The 27,615-nt window shown below is 42.5% G+C and overlaps 1 protein-coding gene across 3 annotated transcripts in view; it reads right to left on the bottom strand.

The window, feature by feature from the left end:
- stxbp6 (syntaxin binding protein 6 (amisyn)) overlaps positions 1-27,615 on the bottom strand; it is a 79,400-nt gene that overhangs the window by 23,999 nt on the left and 27,786 nt on the right. For 2 of the 3 annotated variants that reach the window (XM_064321512.1, XM_064321504.1), the window contains 2 exons: positions 1,518-1,648; positions 756-936 (listed from right to left, as the gene is read on the bottom strand). In XM_064321512.1, the coding sequence (XP_064177582.1) occupies positions 756-936; positions 1,518-1,648 (312 nt within the window). The remainder of the gene's footprint in view (positions 1-755; positions 937-1,517; positions 1,649-27,615) is intronic. The other variant, XM_064321518.1, reaches the window with a different exon arrangement.

The raw sequence follows: 27,615 nt of genomic DNA, 5'->3' as shown, positions 1-27,615 counted from the left end.
TTGGAGGGATGTGTATTTTTTCAACTGTTTTACAGTTTATTTGTTTGCATGTGATAACTCCATTGGGACAGGCATGCTCTGGAGAGCTCGTTCACTGCTGCCAATTCAGTCATTGTATAAAATTATGTTGCATTGCATTTCGGCACTTACTCCAGTTAGGAATCAAACCCACAACTTTTGAGTTACAAGTCCAGGTCCTCAACCGTAATTATACCTCACTTATTATTGCACTCCAATTATATCTGTTTATATTCTCCATGATGCAATGGAAGGCATGTTCAAAGGGTTCAGCAATTCAATACATCCCTATGGTTACATACCCCAAAGCTTTCATAATGATCAAACGCCCACACTTTCACTTGTAGTCTACATGGATTATAAAAATGCAAGATGTTCATAAGCACTACTTCCTGTTACTTAGGCACTGCATATTTCACAATTCCACTTCCTTTCAAAAGTGAATCCTTCTTTAAATAAAACAAAATACCTCTTATTTGCTGACCTACCCAGAAAATACACACCATGGCCTAAAGTATGTGGACACCTGACATCTCACACAGGCGACACCACAAGACACCCTGACATGCAAGTATCCTTGATATTAATCCCAAGTTTGAAAATAAACATTAAAAACATTACATATCTTCCCATGAATGTGTCAGCTCTGCATCTTTGAGACAATGGGGTTTTACCCAAACCCTCTCAGCCACAGAGACACAGTGAAAGACAATGGAGATGTGAAGGAGAAATCCCACCTTTAAGCCCCTTACCTCCGAGCAGCTTGGACTGGCAGTTGACAAACTCGGGCTTCCGCTCTACGCTGTACCGCTGGCAAGTGTGGTGGAGGATCTGGACGAAGGTGCACTTCTCCCCCGCTGAGCTCGCCACCCACTGGTCGAAGGCATTATCAAACATCAGGTCGAACTCCGGGCAATCCTGAGAGAGAAAGAGGGATTCAAACATGGAACCTTCTGCGGAGTGGTCTTGGCCTGAAACACACCTGTATACATTGTACAGTGTCATGTACATAGCATTATGTTGCAAGCCTGGCTCAGGTTGATGATGGCTAGAAATAGCTGTACAAAATAAGTATTGTACCTTACTGAACCTGTGTTTAGCAGTTGTCTATGACCATGAAATGCACTTTTGTACGTCGCTTTGGATAAAAGCGTCTGCCAAATAAATGTAATGTAATGTAATGATGTCATACCACAAGGTCCTAAGTGAGGTCCACTTGCAACTACATTCTGATTGGCTAATCAAACGGCAGCCAGTGACACAGTGGGCAGCAGATTTGGGCTGCAGACAGGCAAACCAACACAAACGTACAGGTTTTAAAATGCCTAAAAGGAGATAGATAGTCCACAGAGGGGAGACACTGTCATGGCTGAGCGATTTATCCAGGGGCTGACAGGTGTAAAATCTTTCCTGACAGAATCAAACGGCCGTTTCAGGCGGGTGCCGGACACAGCGGGCAGGCCAGGCCGAGTCGAGGCGGAAGGAGGGCGAGAACTCACTCGATTGGGGTCAATGCCGTTCACCTGCCGCAGCTGTTCGATGGTCCACTGCGATCTCTTGACAAAAGAGGACGAGCCCTCAAACTGCTTGACCTTGGTAATGGAGACATGGGAGGGCTTCTTATTAGTCACTGTAAGAAACAGACAAGAAAAGGCCAGAAATGAAACATACTTTCACATCTTGAACGAAAAAAAAATAAAAAATCAGAAACACAGTTTTAATTAGATACACAAGGGGAAAGCAACATGTCCATTTTCCAAGTTTATTCATTTTTCATGTTTAATTACCTTCCGCGTTACAGCTAGCAACATAAAACAAATAAATCACGAGAAAGGCACTATCGCTTCCAGCTCCTCGCAACCGTCTCACAGTGTTTCCAATTTAATAAACAAAGGGAACACATTTCACATATTGGGGGCAGGTTTCCAGCTCATTTCAATAAAGAGAGCGAGAGCACATGCTTTATCCATCAAAGAAAAAAAAAAATCTAAACAACAGAAATGACACGCTTCCTCCATTCCACTCTGTGCATCAGTAACCTGGGGAGGACACACAATGGCCGACTTCTCTCTCTCCTGCCAAAGGCGACTTCAGCCCACACTTTCCACACAAGTGGAAGCACTCGGCTTGAACACGGCAAAGCTTTCTCTGCCAGACGATTAGGATCGTATTACTACAGAAGCTGTCAAAATTAAAATATTTTGTGTCCAGCGCCTCCAGAAGATGAAGGATGTCTTGACTGTTCAATTAGGCCATTTTAGCATGGTGAGCTCTTCCCAGAGTGAGCTGATTAGAGATAATGGAGAGGACATAAAGCATGTCCTCCATTGAATTTTTCATCATCTTCGCAGCAGTTTAACTTGGCAGTTCTGAAGTTTATAGATTGTTCCCGCTGCCAACGTGTCTCCCTCCTCAGCAGACAGAGGTCCTCGTTTTAAATAACGCCACGATGCAGTACGCCTCGATAAAACGGATCTATCACCTAGACGCCTGCGCAATTAATTTAATCTGATCGAGCCTATTTCACACAGCCACGGAGGCCAAGGCTACACCATTTCAATTTCAAACCGCCGTTCAGCTTTCACAAAGCAGAGCGCCTGGTCTTGTTGCTTATCGCTCGTTGTGTGCATCGAGTCCTATGTTTCCTGACAGTGCTTGGCCTAGCTGACCCATGGAACAATGTTACCGGGCTACGTAATATCCCTCCCCAATGACATTACACTGTCCAGCCAGGGCATTTCCGCACAGGAAAGTTCCGGCAGTTACTACAAACCAGGCATGAAAGTCCAGAGTTCAGCGCCCATCCTGCAGAAAGTTCCACCACATGCTTCAAACGGCCGTCAGCGCAAGAGGAGGGTCGAGTACACCGTATCCTTTGGGGGTGGGGAGGGCGAAAGGGGGGGGAGGGACGGGGGAATGTTTTTCCCCCCCCTTGTTTTTGAAGCTGAGTTTCCAGAGCCATTTCCGCCTTCCCCATCTGCACTGTGTCATCTCGTCCAGATCAATAGCCCGCGTTAGGTCATCCCACAGTCCCCGCCTTCACACTCACAAACACCATCTGTGAGGTGATCAGTTGCAGCTACAGACACGTATTTCAAAGCTTTCTTTTTTTTTTTTTTTTGGGAATGAGGCAACCAAACCCCTCTCTGCTATTCTGTTTTTTCCCCCCATACATCCCTTGACAAAAACAGGTAGGCATAAAAGCTCCAACTACACCAGTCAGTTTATTGTTGCATGTTTTTTCTGCTTGTACTGTCAAAAAATACATTAATTCAGTTGCATTTTAACTAGGCCACCTTCCTCCAGGGCAAACAGCAATGTTCCGAGTGGATGGACCACTACGTTAATTCATACACGACACCGGTGTTTGGTATTTAAAAAAGCTATGCGATTCTCTGGAGTTGGGAGTTTTTTTTCTCTGCATAAACCGAGGGTCACATGACCCCCTTAAGCAGTACAGTGTAAATTTATTTCTATTGAAGCCTTAAAGAAAATGAAGACCCCCACCCCCACGCAGTCACACGTGCCATTACGAGTTATCTCACGGAAATGATCCAAGCACGACCGACTCTTTATGAATCCACATCGGTTTCCAAAGGCCCAAGGCTGTGAGTTCAGCATAATTCTTTCAAAATGTCGGCACTCTTGAACGGGGGGGTTGGGCGAGAGAATGGCTGAAAGGCGCTATGACGGGAAAGCTACCGAGCGAATCCATTTCCTGAAGAACTGATAACATGGGCACTTTCATCATTTACCACCGCCTGGACCCACCATGTTCTCACACAACACCTGACAGATAATCACGGAAGCTCCCGCCAAACTGTCTCCAGCTTTTCACTGACGATGATAAACTCATTTGTCACCAGCCGGGTTTTGATTAGTCCCAAGCCCGCATTGTGAAGTGTCAGCAGTATTCTTTGGGGGGGTGTGGGGTGGGGGGGGGGGGGGTGTAAAACATTCTTACACATGACTTGCAAAGCGGAAAAATACAGCATAAAAAAGTACATTTTTTTCATTTGTCTTATTTATGCGGCGCTCTTCGTCTCTGTCAATCTCAACCTCGTTCCTCACGCAAAAGTTTTAATGACTTTGACTGACAGCCCAATCATGTGCGTCGCTCACCCATTTGGCAACGAGCGAAACGAGGGGGAGTTTGCTAAGCTCCCTTTCAAAAGCACAGATATGTGACACTCAAGCAAATGGCAGCGGGGGGAAAAAAAAACATCTTTAACAGTCCGTCGTCGGCAGAGTGAAGTTTTAATGACTGTTTTGTTTTGGCCTTTGAGAAAACTAAATCATAAGCAGGCTCCGTTAATGCACACGCGTCACCATTCTCCGCACTTGGCTCCGAGCTCTCCCCCTGCTCTCTGCACACTCACCCGCTCCGGGGGACCGAGCAGACACCAGACCGAATTAAAAAACCAGGCACTTCAGACCCCCTTTTCAATCAATATGTAATTCGGTCACTGTTATTTATCGCCTTACTCATTTGTGCTGGCACTCCGGTATCCTACGCGAGATAAGAGAGAGCTGTCCGCCGTTTCACAGAGCAAGGCAGAGAGAGAGAGAGGCTCAGGCCATATGGTTTGAGTTAATGCAATTCCCCAGTGCGGGTGATGGAAGATGTATGCGGATATGTAAATGTCAGACAGCGTTAGATATGTCGAGAGAGTAATGGCATACAATCCAACTGAATGAAAATGCACACAAAACATTATTCCTAAAAAAAGAAAAACAAGAAACATTTCTGTACGCTGTGAAGAGGAATAAACACAGCGGTGTTTCCTATACTTCAAAATTGTGAAATTTCACGCTCTGTTGATACAAGGTTGTTTCTCTCAGCTGATACACGACCGATTATTGTAGTCGCTGCCATCACTACTTGTGTGGGATGAAATGAGCTACACAGGCCCTGGGGAAAGAAAACAGGGTCTGTGTAATTCTTCAAGAACAGCTACAAAACACCTCTGAATCATGGACTCCAATGGAAAGGGCTCAAACGGAGCTTGCAAAAAAATGTCTTGTTGATCCGTACTGACTGAGAAGAGCAATTCCCAAAGACCGCCCCCCCCTTCCCTCCGCCCCCCCACCCCCCTGCCCACCCCTCCGCAAAAAAGCAAAACGAACAGATCTGAGAAACGTGCAAAGCAAGCCGTTGAATGACTAATGCAGATCAGACACACATGGTAACGAATCCAGGAAAGAGAGCATGATTGAAGAGCCAAGTTAATCCATTACAGCAGATAGCACAGAACTCCCCGCCTCACTGCAGGCTTCATTACAAAACACTGATCACATAACTTCTCTGTATAATTCAATTCAATTCCATTCAACTTTATTTGTATAGCGCTTTTTTTTTTTACAGAGACACTGGCACAAAGATTTTTTTAAAGTGGAAATACAAAAGAAAATTGGGCAGAAAAACAGGCCTGAATCCCCAAAAAGCGAGCACTTGAGGTTAAAAAAAACTTCCCAGTGGGAAGAAAAACACTGAAACGGTGGTGAGAAAGAAAACTCCCCAATGGGAAGAAATCTCAGGAGGAACCCAGCTATAAAATGGGAGACCATCCATCTGCTGGGAAGCCTGATGTGATACAGCAGTTAGGGACAGAATAAATGATAACAGGAATGCAATGATGGATCTAACAGAAATATAACTACTGCTCTTCAAAAAACGGGGATAACAGACTGAGGAGGCTGGGGGTCAAGGCTGCAGAAACATTACATTCTTCCGTATGTGGTCAAGTAATGGATACGATGCATCAAAACCAATGGGGCAATCCAAAGGGCAGGTAGAGTGGCACTGTGCAGCCCTGGTTTGTTAAAGCTATGTATGCAGGTGTGAGAGGGTCCACAACACTCCCATTCATACTGACGCGGGCTTAGCCGTCAATCAGAGAGAAGGGTGCGGTCAGGCCGCAGAGCCTGTCAGACGCTTCAGTAGAGCTGTCTGACGGGCGAACAAAACCGCAACCATGTGTAACCACGATGTGCGAGGCTACTGTGACATATTTAAGCGCTCAGTCAGTAATTTATCACGTGCCTGTAAACTAGGAAACGTTCCAGAACGACAGGAAATTAAACCATCACTAAGGGAAGGATGCTTTGCCAGTTCTCAGCAGAAAGCTCTTCTGATATTGTTCTCCTTAGTGAGGTTTTATTTGCTTATTTATTTATTTTTTTTAAAAAGCAATTTTCCAAGCAAGATTTCTGAAACTCGTTAGAGGTAAGAAGTCCCCCCGGGTCCACTCTACCCTGTCTGAAGAATTACTCCCAGACAGGGTTTCCAGGGCAATATCATTAGTGTGGCACTAAAACGTAGAGGCCCTGGCTGGATTAGTTCACTCAAGGACAGAGCTCGCTTATACACCGTCCATGAGACCGCAGCGCATAGCATTTACATCCTCAACAGCTTCCTGGAAGTGATCCAGCCTGAGCCGTGCCCTGCGATGAACCAGCTGCTCACAGTAGCAGCGAGAGGTCAGCCCCATGCCAGGCATCGGTGAACCGCGGAGCAGTGATTCAGCAGGGAGGCCGTTTTTTAACACGCTCACAAAAATACGTTCATATTTAAACGTGGTAGGAGGATTTTTAGCAATTTAGTTCCTTTAAACATTTTGTAATTATCAGTTCGTTTTTTAGCATGGCCTCCCCTTTTTGGTGATCGGTGAAGACACTGCCTAGCATTTAATCACAGAAAGGAGTGAACTAACTGTCTGCTAAGGTCATTTCTCTCCAGTAAAAACATGACGCCATGGCCAAGGTTGGAGCCTAACTGCATGGTCCTTTCAGAATTCATTTATCTACTGTTTTATATGTCAGTTATTCTGAAGAATTCTGAAAATTGCATATATTTTAGAGCAAGAAAGCTTGTGTGTGAACATGGAGTCTCTCTAACACAATGACATGTATTCATATGTCCTCTCTCACGCACACGCACACGCACAGGCACACGCGCACACACACACACACACACACACACTATTTATAGTTTATTCTTCAACTCACTATGGTTGTGGTTTCTGATATTGCTTTCTGTCATAAAATCAGTAGCAACAACTACAATGTGACTGCCTTTGACAGAAGTCAGGAAAGTGACAAAAAAAGCCTTTTACAAAAGCTACACTTTCAGGAAATGGCAACCTAGATCTATTGTGTCCACTGAAAACCAGAAAATAGGTTTATAGAAACTTAGTGGCAAAGCAATAAGGACAAGTAACTGGCTGCACTGCATTTGCTATTTTAAGAGATCTACACCTTCCGAACATTTTGGCAGCTTTTTCCCACCACAATTCATGAATGATGCAATCGCCCTTCCGTGGAGGCTCGAATACCTTTCTCATAATGAATGTAGTTTTTTAACTTATCGCTTAAAGTAAAACACATTCGGAATCTTTAGTAGGTGGCAACTGTTTAAAGGCAAGCAGAAGCACCAGTGAACTTGTGTGTTGTTGATCCCTCGTTTGTAGTTTCAAACCTCTAAGTCACACTGGATGACAGACTCTGTCAGGTAAATAATTACTATTATTCTGAACTTAACAAGGCTTTACCTCAGGAAAATCCTCTAAGCAGCCCTCTAATATGCACTCAGAAAGAACTGAGCCAGGATCAACATGGCTTACATCTTAATCTCTATACCACTGTGGATAGGTATGGTATATCTTTACCACAATCCACACATAAACAAATCTGAAATCAACGCGGTAATGCTGTACCACCCAAAAATAAGAATGCCAAACTTCTCACCCGAAAAGCCATTGGGAAAAGTGGATAATATCATGCAAATCACCCAGAACACAGGCCTCCCGCTTAACAAAAGTTACTGAAAGTGGTTTCGCTGGCACCACAAGCTCAGTCTAGTCCATGACCTGTCTTTGCCCTCTGTGGCTTGAAGACAACAGAAGACACAGACTTAATAATCAGCAAATGAACTGATGGCCTTGTGTGAGCGAGCCTGTTATTACCGTTCTGTAAGGGGCCATTTTTAGTCGCCTTTCTAAGGCCAGGCCTATTATTAACCACCTCCTAAAATGGTTGACTCTGATTGTATGGGAACACACAGTAATCCTCTCTCAGTGCCTGTCAGGGAGACGGTAGTCTGCCTTCAGTGCTACCCACAACCCACAGCCCACCACAACAATCAGGCCCACTGTCAATTCATAGACACACAGAAAGCACCGCTGTTTACCTCTTAAAGCACAGGCCTAAGTGAATACACAGGAAAGCACTGTGCTGGCGCATGGCCGGAAAAGGGAATACTGTTATTTCTGTGCACAGTTAAAGCACAGTCAATTGTTCTCACATCAGATACTTTTAAAAAATTCAGATGTGAAGGAAGGAATGAAAAAATATTGGACTACAATAAATAATTAAATATTTAAGGACTACATTCAGACAGTAATTAAGTTACTGTCTGAATGTAACTGTATACTTTCTGTAACATTTTAGATAGGCACACATACAGATACACATAATAGACAGACTATAAAGATAAGCTATGCATTAATCACTTTTCAAAGTGGTCAAAGCCATAATATAACACATAATAAAATAATATTTAGAAATGTAAAAATAAAATTTTTTAAAAATACGTAATGACAGAAAACTCTGAAAACACTTAATGTGGACACGTCCATGATTCAAACACATTAGTCATGGAGGTTTCATACCTTTAGGGAAACTGTCTGAAATTATCCCTGCACAACCCCCCAATATTACATACACATAGTGTTCTATTTTCTGAAAAATATTTTGAACCAGAAAGGAACAGTCTGATCCAAAATCTGTAGTCGAACTGACAGAATCAAGCTGCACTTTTCAACAATTCCCCTTTCATCAACTGCAGGGGTGTGCACGTTCTGAGATGGATAAGCCTATCAAATATCTTATGTTGGACTGTGTGCAAAGTTTTATTGCAACACCACAATTAAAAGTATGTCTTCATTTTCTGTTTTGTTTCATTATGCTATTTTTTCTTCAGTTTTTCTTTAAAATTCTGTGGTAAGGGGAACAGCTCATTTTAGGGTGAAAATTAGGCTACAAAACTTTTTTTATGTTTAATTAAATTCTGAAGACGTGCAATTACTTTATTTCATTTTAGCATCATAGAAAATTACTTGTATTTCCTTATATATTAGCAGAAAAGAATCCTCTATTTAAATATAGTTTAAACTGACTTTGCAACACAACAAAATGAGAAATAATCAATGGGAGTGAAAGCATTTTTAAGGAGCTGTATGCTTTCAATTAGCTCTGTAATGGAAAATCTTTTAAACTCTTGTCAATTTCTAGCCCATTTTCAGCAAGAAAAAGTAAATACTTTTCTGATGTTGTTTTGTTTTGTTTTGTTTTGGTAACAGCCCCATTATATCAAATTATGTAATCCACAGATATGACTTAAAACTAAGATAGCTCTGCATTCAGTTAACATTCTTGTTATGTCCCACTGCTAGTTAATACTGCTGCTATAACAACAAAAATGTAAAACAAATTATTTTAAGCATTTAAGGCATAAAGCATTCCTTTTGAGCTATGATTCTATTGTACTAGAGCACTGATAAGTGAGCCTACAGTAGCTATAGGTTAATTTCCAAGCCATGCTAATATACAATGCCTTTTAACATCTAGTTAACAAAACATGCACCGCTACCTGTTTCCTACCCTGTAGCTCACCTGTAAAAGCCCTACAGCATTATGCCTCAGACCGATCCTTAAATGTTTTAACATGATTCACAAATGGCTCAGTGAAAATGACCAGGTGAGTTCTTGGGTCTTTTTCAGGATGTGGCACACAGAACAGAAGGTACAGAAACATACTTGATAACACATCAATAAAATAAATGTTGTTCTGACAATAGAGATGGGTCCAACATCTGATGCCAGGTACTAATTAGCTGTGAAGGGGTGGAGAGCAAAAACGCTCTTTGTACACAGACAGAGCACTCAGTTGGGTCTGGCCACATGACAGCACAGTTTAAGAACATCGGGGCACAGTCCTGAGGCTAATGAGGGGTAGTAAACGGAGTACATTTTTGAGATTGCACTGAGCCAGGGAATATAAACGGCAAACAAACTGAGAGAGAACCAAAGAGAAAAGGCAATCATAACTATTAAATTGTCATGCGGGTACACCGCTTGCACAAAATAAAAAAGCTATTTTTCTGACAAGATGAATCGCAGAAGCACTCTAGGCTTAATAGGCCATGTCTCTCTGGCTTAACCATAAAGAAGACACACAAAAGGTTTGTTTTATTACCCTTAAAAGTCTGAAAACGTGTTAAACCATCGATGTTGGGCCACAGTTATTTTATAAGCCATTACACTGTGAGAACAGCCCAATGAATGTACAGGTGAATACCTTACATAAAGACGAATAAAAGTGACCTTAGGTTTTACATGCATCTGCACTGTGATATCAACGGATTGTCTTAAAATGGTATATCTTGCCATCAAATACATTTAAATAACATACAATCAACTATGGGAATGTGTTCTACACCACAAGACTTTCTCAAAACAAGGTTAAGACAGCACTTGTTCCCTCAACAGCCATTTACATTATTAAGCAGTTTTTTTTACAGAATATAACTACAGAGTTACAGAGTTTCAACAGGCTCTGCTTTAGTAATAATTTATAGCACTGCATTTAAACCAAAATTGAAAGACAGCAAGAGATAATTAAATATTAATCTCAGCTTGGGGCCTTATTTTTATTGCAGTTTTTTTTGTTAAGGTATGCTAGTAATGCACGCACGCGCGCACACACACACAGGCACACACACTCACACACACTCACACACACACAATGTGCCCTCTGAAGGACTCAAATATTACCCAATTTGTATTCCTCACCCACACCTTTTCAACGTTAAGAGATTCAGTGTCAAGTGTTTGTCATTCATTGAAAAACAAGGCTAATTAGATGACCTTATATTGTCCATCACAGAAAGACTGTTGGGTTCTATAATGAGACCAGAACTCTGTATGAAGCAGTGTATGGACCAGGTATTCGCATACATGCTCACCAGCCAACCAACCACGTGGGGGTTAAGGGAAGCCGCGATCAAATCATTTCAAATCATTCCCAGTAACTGAATTCATTACCTGAACGGGAGGCTGTAGCTAAGAACAAATGAAAAAAGACAGGAACCCCCTTTAGTTGCTACTTCGTACTGTTATTTCAAAACTGCAGCCAGCTTGACTGGCACTGCGTTTTTGGCCATGTACATCAAAGGGAGGCAGGGAAGAGGACTTCAACTGAACTGAGGTTCTGCCGTCATCCTCAGCCGGTGAATCCAGCCCATGACGGGGGAGGAATTTAACGTCAAGTAAGCGATCAAAGCAGGAAATAACAAGCTAGCTACCATGGCAGTAATAAACCAAGGCTATGGGATAAATTAACTGCCAAGACAAGTTTTCCAAGCACATCCAGATTCAGAGATTAGCTTGAAGACACACAGCGGAACAAATTCAGGAAGGGAGACGGCCATCGAACCGCCCATCACCGGCGTCGTCGCCTCTCGCAGAAGGCAGTAAATATGGCTGGCAGCAGACAGGTGTGCTTAACAGTAGCCGGTTAAAGCCCACAAGGCAACCAGTTAAGCCCTAAGCTTGTGAAGGCAAAGAACCGAGAGGGAGAGTGAGGGAGGAAAGCTAGCGGCTGAACATACTGCACTCAGCCGGGCGGTGAACATACCTGTAGCCTGCGGCAGGACGATAGACGCGGTGCGCTACGGAGGTAGGCTGGAAGGCCGGCGAGCTACTGCAACCGTGACGCGAGAGTGAAGCGAGCGCAGAGAGCCAATCGCTACCATGACCGTGACAGTTACGCTAGAGCAACGAGCCAATGACTGACCTGTCTGTGTTCTGCCACAGATATAGAGCAGGGCCTGAGGCAGGAAGATAACCCCGAAGATTGTGCTGAGCTAGCCGCCACTACAACCATGTCCTTTACCACAGCAAATTCAATAAACAAAATCCAGCAGAGAAACCACTGGATTCTTCGCTTCACAATGTGCTTTGAGATAACAGGTGTGGAAAATGCCGCGCTATGTGTGAGAAGCAAGAGGGAAGTGGTGTGTCCAGAGTCCCATCATTACCACCTGTCTTATAAAAATAAAAATGATCAATGTCTTGTCACAGAGAAGAAAGGGCCATACTTCTTCATAAAAACCAAGTGAAATTCTATTTCGAAGGCAGAAAAATAAAAACAACGAAAAGTCCTGTCTCAAGACAAACCAGCCTGAAACCAGGTTATGAATATTGATCCAAACACAGGGGAGCATTCAAAAATTTTCCATTTCGACGCAGCAGAGTGCGATACGGTAGTCAATTCAGCAAACACGAGCAGGCCGGATGCTTGCTCTAGCATGGCAATGGCTGATAAAGACAAATGAAACATCTGCAATAAGCCGGTGAAAATGTACCAGAGTACTACATAGCATTTTAGCAGACCACGTTTGGCTAAAAAATCTAAAGTTTTTGTGGAATAAAGCTAGGAACAACAGCCTTCTAGAGGACCCTTAAAAAAACATACAGTACATGTAAGATGAGTCTCGGTCACACTGCGGAAAATCTCTATTTGTGATTTCCCATGAGTACATGCCCCGAAGGACAACGGGGGGGGGTTAAACAAAGCTCCATAGGACAGGCTCTGAACCCCGGATATGAAGCAGTAATTCTCAGGACAAGAGACTTGCTCATATAGGCTGTCACCATTGCCTCTCAAGTCACATTCATTCAGCTGAAGGAATGTGTATTTCACCCAGCCCAATGACAGGGAGCCGGGGCTAGAGAGCTGTTGCAGCAGGACTGCATCACCTTCAACATCACTGCTTCCTCAGCACCTTGTTCTGTCTGGCACAAGGAGAGATTACTTCTGGACTCATTCAGCAAAGTTTGGGAAAGGAAGCTAACTGAACATGTGGGCCACCGTCAGGGTGGAGGTACATCAGTACATCATTACAGCACCACCACTAGTAGGGGGCGCCACTCGTAATAACTGTCTGTCTGCCTTGCCCTGCCATTCATCTGTCTGCAAAAATCAGAAAGCATAGAGAATACAAGTTAATGTAACCCAGAGAAACAACTGCCCATGGGACGTGGAACAAACGGTCATATTTAAAGGGGCTGCCATGACAACCGCTAAGGGTGTCACCCATATTCACTCCTGAAACTAATTGAAAGCAGAGGAGCACAAGCACCCTCTGCCCAGAAAAACATATCATCACCACATATCAGGACCAATAACACCTGCTCATCTCCTGCAAGATAAGAGAAACAGGAGACTATGCTTACACAGCTTACTTTCACAATAATTTTTTTTTTTAAAAGATAACCAGCACCATATCAGCGAATGCGATGCAACTTAGTATTCTAATTTATTCTCTTTTATGCAAATTCATCACATTGCTCACAATGAAACAAATGTGTGTGGGTGGGCAGGCTGGTGTGCATGTAATTAGGGGTGGAGGGAGGGAGGGAGGACACAGGCAGACACCAAGACAAAAAGATATCTGAAAAAAATATTGATAAAAATGTCTCGCACCTGCGACGAATGACAAAACTTCTAAATATCAGCTTCAATCCACAGGCCGGCAAGGCATCCATTTTAGGTTATCAGTTAAAAACTCTCAGCAGTTACTTCAGCTTGCAGGTTCTTGATAAAAAAAAATACACTGCCTTGTCTTCGGGACCTTTCATGGCATTGTAAATCAAGTGATTTTAACTTGGCTGCCACCGCAAGTTACAAGGTTTCTCAGCCAAGAAGCTTAAAGTGACACACTTCATCTTCACTTGAAAATAAAACACTCCTCCCTCCTGTGTGTGGATTTCAGAGGATTTCACTCTGAAAAGCCCTGTCAGTAAACGCCTGGGTGAATAAGCAGGAGAGCTGCCGTTTGTTTTGTCAAACAGGGAGCTTATTCTTCAAACAAAAGCCCAGAGAAGCGACAGAAAATGCCACATCGCTCCATTTAAAAGAACACAAATACATTTACAGTTATCCCACCTCCCTGCCCGCTTGGTGTGGTATGGAAATGTTGTGTTATTCCTAAGTATTGTCCACCTCAGAGATCAGGAATTTTATTTACATCATTTTCCTGATTTAAAGGCTTTCATAAAATCGATCAATTGATCGTATTCACTTCAGTTAAACCTATAGTACTATCTGTATTCTAACTTAACTGTATACTCATACGGGTGCATTTGAGGCACATTTTTAAGCCTAGGAATAATTTATGGAACTAAATTAGTCGAAAGTTTCTCCATGAGCTCTGAGGATACATTGTCTAAATATCTCATTTCCAAACACACATTAAAAAAATGAACCATCCCTTCTGCCAAATGAGGTTGTGCAATCAAATGCATCATCATAACGATTGCTTTTTGAAATAAACTGGAAATATATCTGTATGAGATTTATTCAGAGGCAAAGGTGGTTATTTTGAATCATGGTCTTATAAATTTAGGTCTTGTGACATACGAGGCATTCAAATGAAAATGGTACAGAAGCAAAGCCTTTGTTCACATATTCCTTCTGCTAATATTTAGCCTCGCTGAACAGTATTTTTATGTGATGAAATAAAAAAACTTACTAACGTTAACCATTCAAGTGTCAAAAATGAGATTATAAAAAGTGGCAAGCTCTCACATCGAATTTAAATGATTTTTCTTGATTCTAATTCAACAGAGTACTAAAAATATATTCTTCTGAGCTATCGTGCCCCAATGCCTGAGCTCCACATTTCTAAAATGTTCAACTTTAGAATGTCACTGAAATGCTACAATTAACTTAATGAGACAACCATATGTTACCGTATAAAATTTAGGAGCCATAAAAGAAGGTGAATTATGGCCTTCCCCCAAAACAGCTCCACTTTAGAAAATCCAACCAGCACAACAGCGTTTAAATGGCTTCATTTATCTAGACTGTATTTTTTATTTATAATATTACCAGCTTTTCTAAAATACTGTGTGGTCATGTCCAGAAACCCATTGACAGTTCAAACATCTATGGTAGCTGCAGTAAAGTATCTTAAAGCAAAGGCACATTGCTTCCAGAAATAACTGATATTATTTAGCATAGGCAAAGTTAAGATGCGAAATTCAATTATAGAAAATTGCGAGAATATTAAACTTGCTTATAACAGGACTGTTATCATTTCTTCCACAAAGCCCTTCACATTAAATGAGTCTGAGAGTGACCTGGTGTAACTTGCCATAAAGTATTTTTTTTTTTTTTTATTGAAAAAGGTGACATTTTGGCAAACCTCACAACAACAGCATACTGAGCTTGATATTCTTCTGCAAAAAAAAAAAAAAATCATTCAAATCTTCCTTCGTTCCTCATCGGAAAGGTGCTCTACAGGTCAGTTATGGATACTGCCTCCCTTAAAAGGCAATGAGTAATGAGTCATTCTCAGAAAGACAGGCCAGAAAGTGTTCCAATCTCAATACAAGAACGCTGCATTAAAAAGAGTCGTTACACCAAAGTCGCGCTTATAAGATAATACAGTACATTTTTAAAACTCTGAACAAGGCTAAATATGTAAAACTGAATTTCTTCTTAGACTGATTCTTCCACACTCGCAGCAAACTTCTTTATTTTTATTTTAAATAACAGGAACCTGAAGGTTCCCTCATCACTATATTTCCTCTGTCAGCAGAACTTATTTCCCGACATGTCTTGGGCTCATTTTTCTCCCCCACGCAATCAGGAGCGTCACTTTGTGTGTCACACATCTTAAATGTCAGGACCCATTAGTACCAACGGCACTTAGACGTCTACTCCCAGGTCACCCGCATAGTTCTGACAGGGGAAAGACTGTCAGAAAGCAGGGGAATAGCAACTGTCTTTCCTGAATACTTTTAGTCTGTGTCTGCAATGAACACTGTGACGAATCGCTATTAAAACTAATTGTACCCCTGTTACTGGCCAGAACACTGGTCAGAGCAGCATATATGTGGGTGTTTTTTACTGCCACACAAGGAGCCCCACTGTACAGAACTCGGTAAGAACACTGCCTGTGATTCAGAGTAACTCAGAGTGCAAACAGACTGAAATCTCAACCCTTGTACTCTGCTCTCTTTATCATACCCATCGCTGGTTAATTAAGCATTTTTATGCACTTCAGAAATTACCTTAAAAAATTATTTTCTTCAATCATTCACTGGAATGTTTGAGCCATTTCATCATCTGATGAGAGAAGTTCAGTCTTTTTTCATTATCACTTCATTACGTTTCCAGGTCACTCTCATTATGCTCAGTCACTGGAAACGTCCAGACTAACAAAAATCATACCAGGCTTGAACTTTCACCTTTGGTAGTTCATCAGTGTGCATACATAGCAACAGTAACCAAGGGTGGTGGGGCTTAGCAAAGCGTGAATTATGGCACCAGTATTATCATGTACACAGCATGAGGATCCACGCAGAAAATCTAAACTTGGCATGACAGTATTAGTGCTCATTTGTACAGCTCTCTACAGCATGCAGACATATATTCAAAATTTAGTACCGAAATAAGCCTGCATGCTTGTAAACGCTGTTAGCATTCAACTGACAGAGCCTGATTTAGTGACTGTAAATTGTAAACCATATCCATTAAACACGTGAAAAAGTTCACCATCTTGTCAAAATGAGCTTCATTAATAAATAATCAGGCCTTACTTCAAAAAGAAACAACATAAACATTATTGTTTTTCGTGAGTTCATTATGACAAGGCAGCTGGCGGAATAATAAGACTGTAAATTTATTGACAAACTGTCACAACCCAATTGTGCTTAACTGCCATTTCCATATAAATGGGTAGCCGGGGACTCGATGAAAAAATAGCCTGACATTTTCAGATGCTGGCAGCAGCACACTGTGTCCTTGGTGGCCTAAGCACCTTTGATTGGTGCGCCCAAAAATTGAGGTTCCACCCCACTCCTCTTCCCTCTGGTGCCACTACCGTTTTGAGAAATGTAAAAATATTAAACCGTTTGTTTTCTATAAATCAATGCATTTCACTGACACTGTCATTTTATTTGCAGGCTGACATAAGTTCAGTTTTTAATAAGTAAGGATAAGGATTCTTCAAGCAATGAAATGATTTTAAGAAAAAAAAACTTCCTGCAGGAATATACTGTACTCAATTGCAGTGGAAAAGTTAGTTCATTAGTTTTCAGGTTTTCAAGCCAGAATGGATCCTTTGGTCAAGTTTCCATTTCATCTTTCATCCCATTTCTCTTCTTCACACAACTCTTATTACCGGTTGATTTCACTCCATGGTAGTTACCGCATGTTTAATTCATATTCACATCATTGTTTGGCATGTTTATCAAGCAAGAATATTTGCAGCTTAGCTTACAGCACCACGCCATTATCTCAGTTCACACACTATCATCACTGTCTGCCTATACAACCATTTACTGCTCTGTGCACTGGGTCATTTTGCAGTCATTATACAAGGACGTGTAGGAATTTTTCAGCAATGGTAAACATGAAAACAAAAAAGAGTGGTGAGGGGTAGGGTTTGAGTTGCGTTTGCCCAGTCAAGGGCTCAGGGGTACTGCCATAGATATTACTACTTTTCAGGCCCTTGCATAAAGGACCAATCCTGTAACAGCGACGAGCCAAGTCGAGTGATCATTGGTCCTTTGGCAAGACATTACATGCACAGACAGAGTTTAAAAGTCTAAGCAACGTTCGTAGATTTAAATAAAAATGTGTGGGTTTCACAAAGAAATAGAAAAGGTTTCATTTACAGGCTTCCAGGAAGCTATAACAAATGCTGTGTATGGGGTATTGCAGTAATGGTAGCTCCCCCACCACTTTAGTTCTCAAAGCACAAATCTACTATTCTTTAGAGCACACTGCCATTAGTCACCCTCAGACCCCCCCACCCCAAACACCCCCACTTCCACCCCCTACCCCTACATAGTCCGGCATTCAGCATGTGACAATCGGAGTAACCCTAAATCGAATTACTGTCATCCTGGGCACTTTCCCTCAGGACGCCAGTCAACACGCGTCCACTGACAGAGCTGACATTTGCATCCTGAAAGGCAGTTGGAAGCCTGCGGTGCCACCCTCTCACTTTCAATAGGGTTTCGACCGTGTGATGCATCCAAACTTTGATAAACTTTGGATAAATTTAGCACAGTGCGCAACCCAACTTTGAGACAGACATCCCTGTATTGTTTACTTGTCTAATATATCCCAGTGTTTTGTTCTTAGCCCTGTGTGTACAGAAAGCAGCTAAATTAAATACTCATTTTGTTCAATTGTTTCCCATAAATATTGCTTTTCTTTACTCCATGGTAAATGGGTAACACTTCACATTAAGATTTCATTAACTAACATGAAATAAAGCATGAATTAAACTATTAGCAAGACATTTGTTAACATGAACAAATCATTTATTTGCATTTTATCAAATTTTTTCCAATGAATCCATGAGCAAACAATGTACTGTATAAGAATTGGGAATACTCAAAACTAACTTCTTGGAAGGCTTAAGGTTCACACGTATCCACTACATGTTTCTGCTTAGAAAAACCACTTGCTCATACTGACAATGAATTCACAAATTTAAATTTGAGGTTTCTCACAAACCTTCTTTTCAGGAGGTTTCCTGGCACCCCTCCAAATAAGTCTTCCCTCGATTAATTCTTCCGTTCACCTGCTTTTCCTTTTTTTCGTCAGAGAAGAAGAACTGCGATCTGGGAATTCTAGACGCAGGATTTATTTTTCTCATTACGCGCAGGCACACAAAGGTTCGAGGCGCGTTAGAAGGATGCTGGTGCAGGCTCATAAATATGAGGTTTGCTGTGTCCAGGTTTGTTAAGCGATGTATAAGAAGAAGGCCTGAAAGTAGCATGGGGAGGCTATTCACAGCTTCCTCTGGCCCTGCACATTGCTATCCCAGAATTCCCTGATTTTATAGCTGCTGTCAACCAGTGCACTCAATAAAAATGAAGCGATGTTCCGTTGCTTTACAGACACTGAAACTAAAACATCCCATAAATGAAGTCTTTCCTTGCACAACAAATGAAATATGCATATTTGGACATCTAAACTCAAATGTTCAAAGGTACATATCTTGCGTGATTTAAAAAAAAAAATTAAATTAAAAAAAAACTTCAAAAAGTTTGGTGTGCCGTGCTCTTGAGAAGGCAGGGCGGCTGATCATCCTGAGGCACTGAAATACCAGCTCGCTCAGACCAAACCTTGACAGAGTCAAAGAAAATCAATATCCTTTTCAAACGCCCAATTAGTCCTGCTCTTAAATGCACTGGTATTTTCGCAGGTCACACCATGGCACCACATGCCTTGAGGAAAAGTCCGTTTTTATATCCCCACCCAAACAGCTACTCACAAAATACGAGGCTAAAAATTCCTAAAGGGGTTTTCTTTTCTCCTCTCATGCCTTCAAGGTCAGGCAAACGACAAACTCACCAGTCTGTAAATTTACCAGCCAGACTCTGCAGCCTCAAACACTCCTCTCAAACCCCACTCAAACTCCAACTCCCACTGACAGCTCCTCTCGTTGGCACTGCCAAACACAAGGAGTTACACTATAACGCTTGAGGGAGATTCTGTTTGAGCTCGGAGATGAGATAAGACCACGATAGCCAATATGGCCGCTGACAATTTGTCTCAGGCAGGCCATGAAAGAGATTCTGTTCTTCAGCAGCGGTGAAACAGTTACGACAACATTTTATTCAAGGCAGAATGTTGTTTTCCTCCTGTAGTAGGTAGTTTCTTGCCCTTAAAAACTACTCAATAGGATAGTACACTTAATGAGTTTGCTATCAGACGCAGTTCTAAACAAAAAACGAATTCTCAGAATGTCGGGCTCTCCCCTCTTCTGGGGAATTGTGCTGACTTACAGATACTGTAGAAGACCAGTTGGCTGACCCGCAGCCCTCCTACTCAGAAACTTGAGTATCTTGTGACTATTAAGTCACGGCATGCTCCATGTCGCCGACTACAACCTGCGTACACTACACACCCATTTCTTTTAACTGAGGTTTAAAATGAAATGCCTGCGCAGAGGCATCTGCGCTGCCAAAATGAGAAGCCACGGGGCTCCCAGCAATGCCCTGGCTGAGAGACATTAACGCGGAGAACAGACGGACACACGGAGAGATGTTCTGCCTCCGCTGCGGACTTCCTGCCGACTGCTGTCAGGACTCGGGCCAAAGCGCACTGAGCACAGAGACAAAACATGCCAGCCCTAATCCTGCCTAACCTTTACCCAACGTCTCAACTTCACAAGAAGCGGCATACTCGAAACCTGATGGCTTGGCAGAGAAACAGGGCCGTAGCACATAAGCACAGCCTCGCCCCCCCGCCAGCGAACAGCACGGGTAGAGATTCACATCACATTAACATTTATTAGATTTTTTTTTTTGGCCCCTTAACAGAAAGTACTGTGCCCTTGGCTTCATAAGTTCCCTTTTCATTTTCCAGTAGGCAGATTGACTGTTCTGTGAATGAGAACACGGTTTGTTTGCCAAAAAACTTTGAAGATTTGTGGTGGTGAGCCCTCAGTGACAAAATGCATTCTTTAGCAATAATCTGTATCTAATTTCACACAAGCAGAATGGCTTTGCTTTGCTGCAGCCCGTATAAATAATTTCAGGCAAGGACGCAACTAGCTGACACCGGCATCTCTGAACAAAGGCATAGACCTTCCCACATGCAAATATCCAATTGGTTTCTTCAGGGTTTATGCAAATGCAAAAACAACCAGTGCGGCATTTCACATACAATTCGGTTCACAGACTGTAAGAAGTTCCTTTAGGAGCCATGACACCGACCGCCACTTCCTCACAGCTGTCCAGAAGCCACGGAGGCATACTGTACACCCTCTTCCTCTGTTTGTACAGTAGGCTTGCGTCACATTAATTAGGCGTTACACTATCTGACGCGAGCATATGCCCTGTGAGGAGACTGGTGTGACACACAGGTTCCGCAGTGTCTGTGTGGGGGAAAGCAAACAGACTCCCGCGGGTGCCGAGTGGCCATCGTTAATGCAATTAACATGCACATCAGTCACAAGGCGGTGGCAGGGTAACCCCTCTCTGGGCTGCAGCATAGCCTAGCGACTGGCAATGAACAACAAGACCAAGCAGCATGGAAGCCGCCACCACAAACAGACTGCATCTGACTACAGGCCTACGCGTCAGTCACATCAACACTGCACACAAAGACTAGATTTGGTAAATGTACTGTCTTTTTTTTAATTTATTTTTTTTAAAGCAGACTACACATTTCTGCAAAAACAGCTAAAAGAAAATGAAAGATGACTTTGGAGCTGCCAGAGTTTAATCAGGTAATCACAGCCAGGGAGACAGCCAGATTGTGGAATTAAATCTGGACATTCGCTGCAGATTTAATGCTTTTTTTTTTATCTGTAGGTTGGGGGTAACTGGTGAAGATTGCTCTGTTCTGGGTTTGGAAATCCTGTCGGAGGACCGCATCAGAGGATGTGTCGGGTTAAATGATCGTTACTTAACAAGAACACTGGTCTGAGAGAAGAGATTGAGCTGAACCCATTCCAAGCCCTGTCAGGCCAGGAGCAGTGAACAGACATGTTCATTAGGAGCACTAGTTTCACACAGTTCACACAGACACAGAGCTGTGCTTGGGGTGAGTTTAACCAAAGATCAGCACCAGAGATTCAGAGATGACAGTGCCACACTCGCAATACCTATTCCGGGCTCTGCAAGAGGTAAAACGGGGAGGCCCAAGGATAAATTTCATATCCTTGTCAGGAAGTAAAGTAGAGAGATTGATTTATTCTTCTCAAGGTGGAGAACTCAGGGACAGCACAACCACAAATTAATGTCTTACAAACTCCTGCCACGTCACTGCATCTCTGCATTACAGTGAGTCTCACCTGACTTCATAACTGAACTATTACACCAGTCGGCGGAAGATGGGCTCCCCCTCTATAGCTGGGTTCCTTCCCATTGGGGAGTTTTTTCTTACCACTGTTTGAGAGTTTTTCTTCCCTCTCAGGCTTTTTTTTTTTAACCTGAATTGCTTGCATTTTTCAAGCCTGATTTTTCGCCCACTTCCACTGTAAAGCGTCTCTGTGACAGTGCCTCTGTGAAAAGAGCTTTTACAAATAAAGTTGAACGTGCATGAAGAGCTTATCCGGGGAAATCGGTTAACACCGAAAAATATACCGTTTAGGCAAAGATCCAGCAAAACGAAACTCAGAGACGTCACCTGACTCAACCGAAGCCCTGCTGGAGCAGGACAAAATAAGCATGAAATAAATGGGCTCTTTGGTGAGGAGGCACAGCATCAGATAAAAGAAAAAAAACACTGGTGTAATTATCATCAATCCCCTGCCCTCAGTTCTTTTCAAGTAAACCACACTGGATAAATTAGAGATCGCCTCTGAACAGCTTCCTCTCATGCCCTTCCTTTTTCCCCGGCTGCATCTTAAAAACAAATCCCTGGACGTGCGGACACAAGAACACAAAAACGCAGGACTAATTGGGCCCTTGAATGGCTTTGATTTGTAGCGACGGGGAGAGGCATTACAGTAATGTTTAGCTAGCAGATAAAAACTCCGTCCCGCGCTCCGCATCGACCCGGCCCGTCCAACGAGCCGAGATTAAGGGACGCGCTAATGAAGACAACCGCGTCCCCGAGGGGGGGGGGGTGTTGGGGGGGGGGCCTCCGAGTCCGTCAGGTCGCTGGAAGGTGGATATCTCCCCGCTGACGGTGTTTGGGCGCGCCTCGCTGCCCCCGAAACAAAGCTAAAAAACGCTTCCGCTAGAAATAACAAGGAGCGGTGTCCAGGGGCGCAGAGAGCGCAGGGAGGGAGGTGCTACTTATCATGGAATCAGACAAGCATGCACAGGCTGCTTAATGCGACGCCGACCAAAAGCAGCCTCCAACACAGGTTTACACAGAGAGGATGCGAAGCCTTATCTGCCTTCACAAAGTACTCACACATTTATGATGTCAGAATATTCATGAGGCAGTCATTTTCAGGCCTTTATATTTCAACACAGTTTTGAAGACATCTAAATACTTAATTTAGTTTTGACATCATAATAACAATTTAAATGCATTATAAATATTTGACTTGCATATTAGACACAGCAAAGCAGCAAGCAAATAACGGGGGGAATGAAAATGTCTGATCAGCTGTATATTTTCAATAGCCTTCATCTAATTCTCTATTGAAAGTAATCTTATATGCATGCATACGTTAGCAGCTGACATGGCATCTGTTGCGCCTGTTTATTTGCATTCATATGCATAAAAATTCATATGCAGCGACACTTATTCTCCCAGGGGGATCTGGGGTTACTGTTATCCTTGTCATTATTACAAGTAAGGACTCTGGTGGGTGAATGTAAAATAAGAGGAGTTTCTGACGACTGAGTGTGCTAAGTGCTTCAGCTGAAAAGGTCACTGCATGGCCTCTCTGTGCAGGTGTCCACGCGGTTTCGCTAGCACAGCTAGGCTACGCAGCCGAAATGCTCGGAAGCCTCCTATTTCTGCAGTCTAGCAGGAGTTTTCCTGAGCATTTAATACTCTAAAGCTAAAGCCAAAGCTTCAAAGGGAATGGATGGCAAGGAAAATGAAAAACAGTTTAGAGTTAAAGATTCAGAAGCAGCTTGGAATTACTTCACTGGCAAAAAAAATAAATTGCACACGGCAATAACTACTGGGTGCTGATATGTAGAGGTCCCACAGAAGATAAAAGAAGGTTGTGTAACACTGAATAATATTTCTGACATTAAGTTTTTTACAATAATATATATTTTTTTGATATATTTTTTTTTTTTTTTTTTGGAGTGCATATTAAACACAGAGGTGCTCAAAACATTCCTGCCTCCCCAAAATGAACTGTATTCATTAGCAGGTATGCAAAATCAGAACCACTGCACCCATGCATATTTTCTGAGTCTTGTCAGGCAGGGAACACAGTCAATTCAGCCGTGGAATGTTTGATAAGGCTCTCATTCATAAGAATCTCCCATCTGGGAGTGTACTTCCTGTTATGGAAACCACATCCATCTTCCTCAGCCTTCATCTCATCTTCCTCAGGTAATCCATCACTCCGTAGCAGCCAGTGCGGTTTGGAGGCAACATGATGGTGCGATTTGTCATGATTTGTTGGTACTGCAGGGCCCTACCGGAGCCCCCTCACCACAGGAGAAGGGGCAACAAGGATTTAGGCATGTTATTAAGACACTCATCATTCAACACGATTGTCCTGCTGCATGCCATCACTCTGTCATTTCAGGGATAAACACATTAGGCCATTCCATAAGTGGTGCAAGTCCTGTATAGGAAAAATCAAGGTGCATGCTAAGTGAATTTATGAAGGTAGAGGACATCATACTATGTCAAACATAAGACAGTAGACACGAGAGTGCATTGAATAATTTACAATGCGGGGGATTCTGGTTGAGAAATGAAAACTAACATATCTAGGAAGAAAAATATGGATGAGCAAAATCTGTCAATTATACTAAGAGCACCGAAATGCATCACTAGACAACCATTACTGCACTTTTAAGGGTTAGAGAGGAAGAGAAACGGGTCATACAGAATATGTTAAAACTAACTAAGAGGCTTTACTGAATGCAAACATGAACAGTACTGTTTTAACAATATTGCATCCAATTCCTAACTGCCAATTTATATTCAGCTACCATCTACATTCTCAACAGAATGGAGGTACCGTATAAGAGGTCAAGGGACAGTACAGTCCGTGCATAAGTAAGGATAAATTATTAATGTTCTGTGGCTTTCTTTCCTAGCCACTGTCACTAATTCCTACATACAAGAAAAAAGGACCAGATAAGCATAATAGTGGACTAGTATGACTGAAGTGCTGGCAATTAGTAACTAATAAATTCAACTTTTGAAAGATCAAAGACATGGGCTTAGAATTCATTCAGGAATACATTTCCCACCCTGGGGCAGACAGGGGCTGAGAAAACACAAATTTCGCACCAGCCTGGATGATAAAAAAAGAAACCCAGGTTTAGAGACAGTGCAAACACACCAGCAATGATCAGAGTAAACAGGAGGACACCTCCAGGAGGAATCTCATCACAACGAATAAGCAAACGAACAACTTAAAAAAAACAAAACACCTAGATGAGACACGGCTTGAAAACACAACATTAAACTGCACCCAACTGGGACACAAAACTGTACAGAACTCTACACTGTCCCAGTGTAGACAAAATAAAACTGACCCACCATATGGCCCTTGTATGAAAGATGGTCCAAAAAGTCCTGATTTTAACTACGTGCTACAGAAAGTCCCCTTAAATTAATCTTACAAGCCTCACTAGGAATAGGCCACATGTAAACAGTTAAACCTTCTGGAGCTGATTCCCATCAAAGATCCTTTCCAACAATTTCATTTCCTTCATTTATCATTTCCCTAATAAACATACCTCTTTCAATCTAAATATTGTTACGAAGTATCTCAATTTTCTCTAAACTTTTCTGAAAGGAAGGGAGAGATATTTAAGCCTGCAGGCTTTCTATAGGCTGGGCATGTTCGATGGTGCGAAACTCAGCTCCAAACATAAACACTATTTTTTTCCAAAAGCTCTTTTGTGGGCTTTTGTGTGTCTGAAGCTCAGGTTTCCATGGGAACTGAAATCCTCCACTCCTCCTTTTGGGCAAGGATGGCCACTGCTGCTACTGAACTGCTATAAAATGCTCATTTAGTAAAACAACAGGAGGAGGGGATTTTATATGAAGTCAATTTCTTAGCCCAGTTTCTTACAATTTCTTAGCCAAAATGCACAGCAAGTTCATTTGCTGTCCACTATTTTATTAATTACACCTCAAAAAAAACTGGATTATACAGTAAAAGTCTCCACAAAGTGAACAAAGACTGAACTCAATCCAGTTTCAAAACCCACTTGTTGAATTACTCCCACGTGGCCTGAACTTTGCTTGCAGTAAAAGGCCTGATTCAGCCCAGAAAGGGTACTAACCGGGGTGATTCAGAGCCTCCTGCCAGACATTAATTTGATACCAATCTGCAGATCAGCACCTTTCCCGTCCATCAAGTCACATGTTCGACAACATGAATCTTCCCTGGTACAAAAAAAAAAAAATCTCAATCTGTAGCCCAAGGCGTTAAAACTGCAACCACTGGCTCAGCAAATCTACACGTGGCCAACACTTCACAATCGATACGGTTTCTAATAAAAATCATCAGCTGGGCACGCGCGGCCCGAATCAGATGCCGTCGCCTTTAATTACTTCTCTGCCACCATCTATCTCGTGTAGTTTATTAAAATACTCGAGCCCGGGTCATTTCAACTGGGCAAGTCCCCCCTGTAACCTCATTCATCACTGCTGTAGCTGTCCCGGGGAACTGTCAGCGGCACAGTAACGGCGTGTTCTCCGCTGGCAGAGGAACACATAGCACGCCCCGAGCAGCTGAGCGCGCGGCTGCGGCCGAGGCTGCGGGCCTGAAGATTGAAGGGGGGCCGGGGAGCCCCACCGGATCCACGGGCGAGCCAGGCGGACCGACAGTTAATAAACCACCGAGAGAAGATAAGTAAGCTGTTCCCAGAGTGCCTGCTAAGCAAAGCCCGCGATAAAAATGATGATCGTGTTCAACCGCGATAGCAAATTCCACGTTGTAGTTTGACATCAAAGTGGCACATGATGCAGTTTTCCTCCAGGCTTTCTGCTGTAAAAAAAAAAAATCACATGATGCAATGTTCCCCTATACTTCAAATGCATAGCACTGCGTAGCCATAACTGCTGTGGATGACAATACATGGGGTGCGTGACAAATTCATCTTCGATAATTCACAAGCAGAGGGGAACAGACGTGATTCATGAAGCACGCAGGAGCACTACGTGCATAGCTTTTCTCCACTGCACGAGCAGCTGTGTCTCATGCGCTTTATGTGCTTAAACATAAGCCATGCAGTTATGCTCCATTTAAATACCTATGATTATTGATCGCAGCTCATATTTCAAAACACTGCTGAAAAATGAATTAATAATAAAATAATAATGATAATAATAATAAATCATAATAAAATAAGTTTGCATAACTTTATATTTCTTTTCTATCATAAAAAGGTTGTAGAGAAGTCAGCTGCACAAAGAATGCCACCCCAGCCTGAATGGGATCTTTCATGTGGGTATGTTGAGAAAAACTGAATTCAAAAAACACATCAAAGAATGAACTCTTCTCTCCCACTGGACCTGAACAACGTTTCCCCAACTGTGACCTGCAAGTAATACAAATGAGCATCCCTCATATTATGCAAAAAAAAAAAGACTTTTCACTTTCCACCCATCATTTCCCTTTGACATTGCTCAACTGCCTTCAAAGAATATATGCTTGATTTTGTGTTAAGCTAACCCATCCGTGCCCTGGATCACCAATAGTTATGCAGGGCCTTGACAGCCAGATGCCTTGATTCATTTGACTTTTTTTTCCCCGATTTGTCATATTTACATGAAATGACATCGCTTGAGTCAAAGCACCGCCTCCATTCAAAAGCCTCAACCTCACACTACGCTTCGGAGGGAATCTCTGTGTAAATGGATTACCTCCACTGGGGGCTTTAGGACGGCTT

This window comes from Anguilla rostrata, chromosome 1 (assembly GCF_018555375.3).
Source record: "Anguilla rostrata isolate EN2019 chromosome 1, ASM1855537v3, whole genome shotgun sequence".
Classification (NCBI taxonomy): domain Eukaryota; kingdom Metazoa; phylum Chordata; class Actinopteri; order Anguilliformes; family Anguillidae; genus Anguilla; species Anguilla rostrata.
The sequence above is the reverse complement of the archived record's forward strand: the minus strand, read 5'-3'. Positions and strand labels throughout refer to the sequence as shown.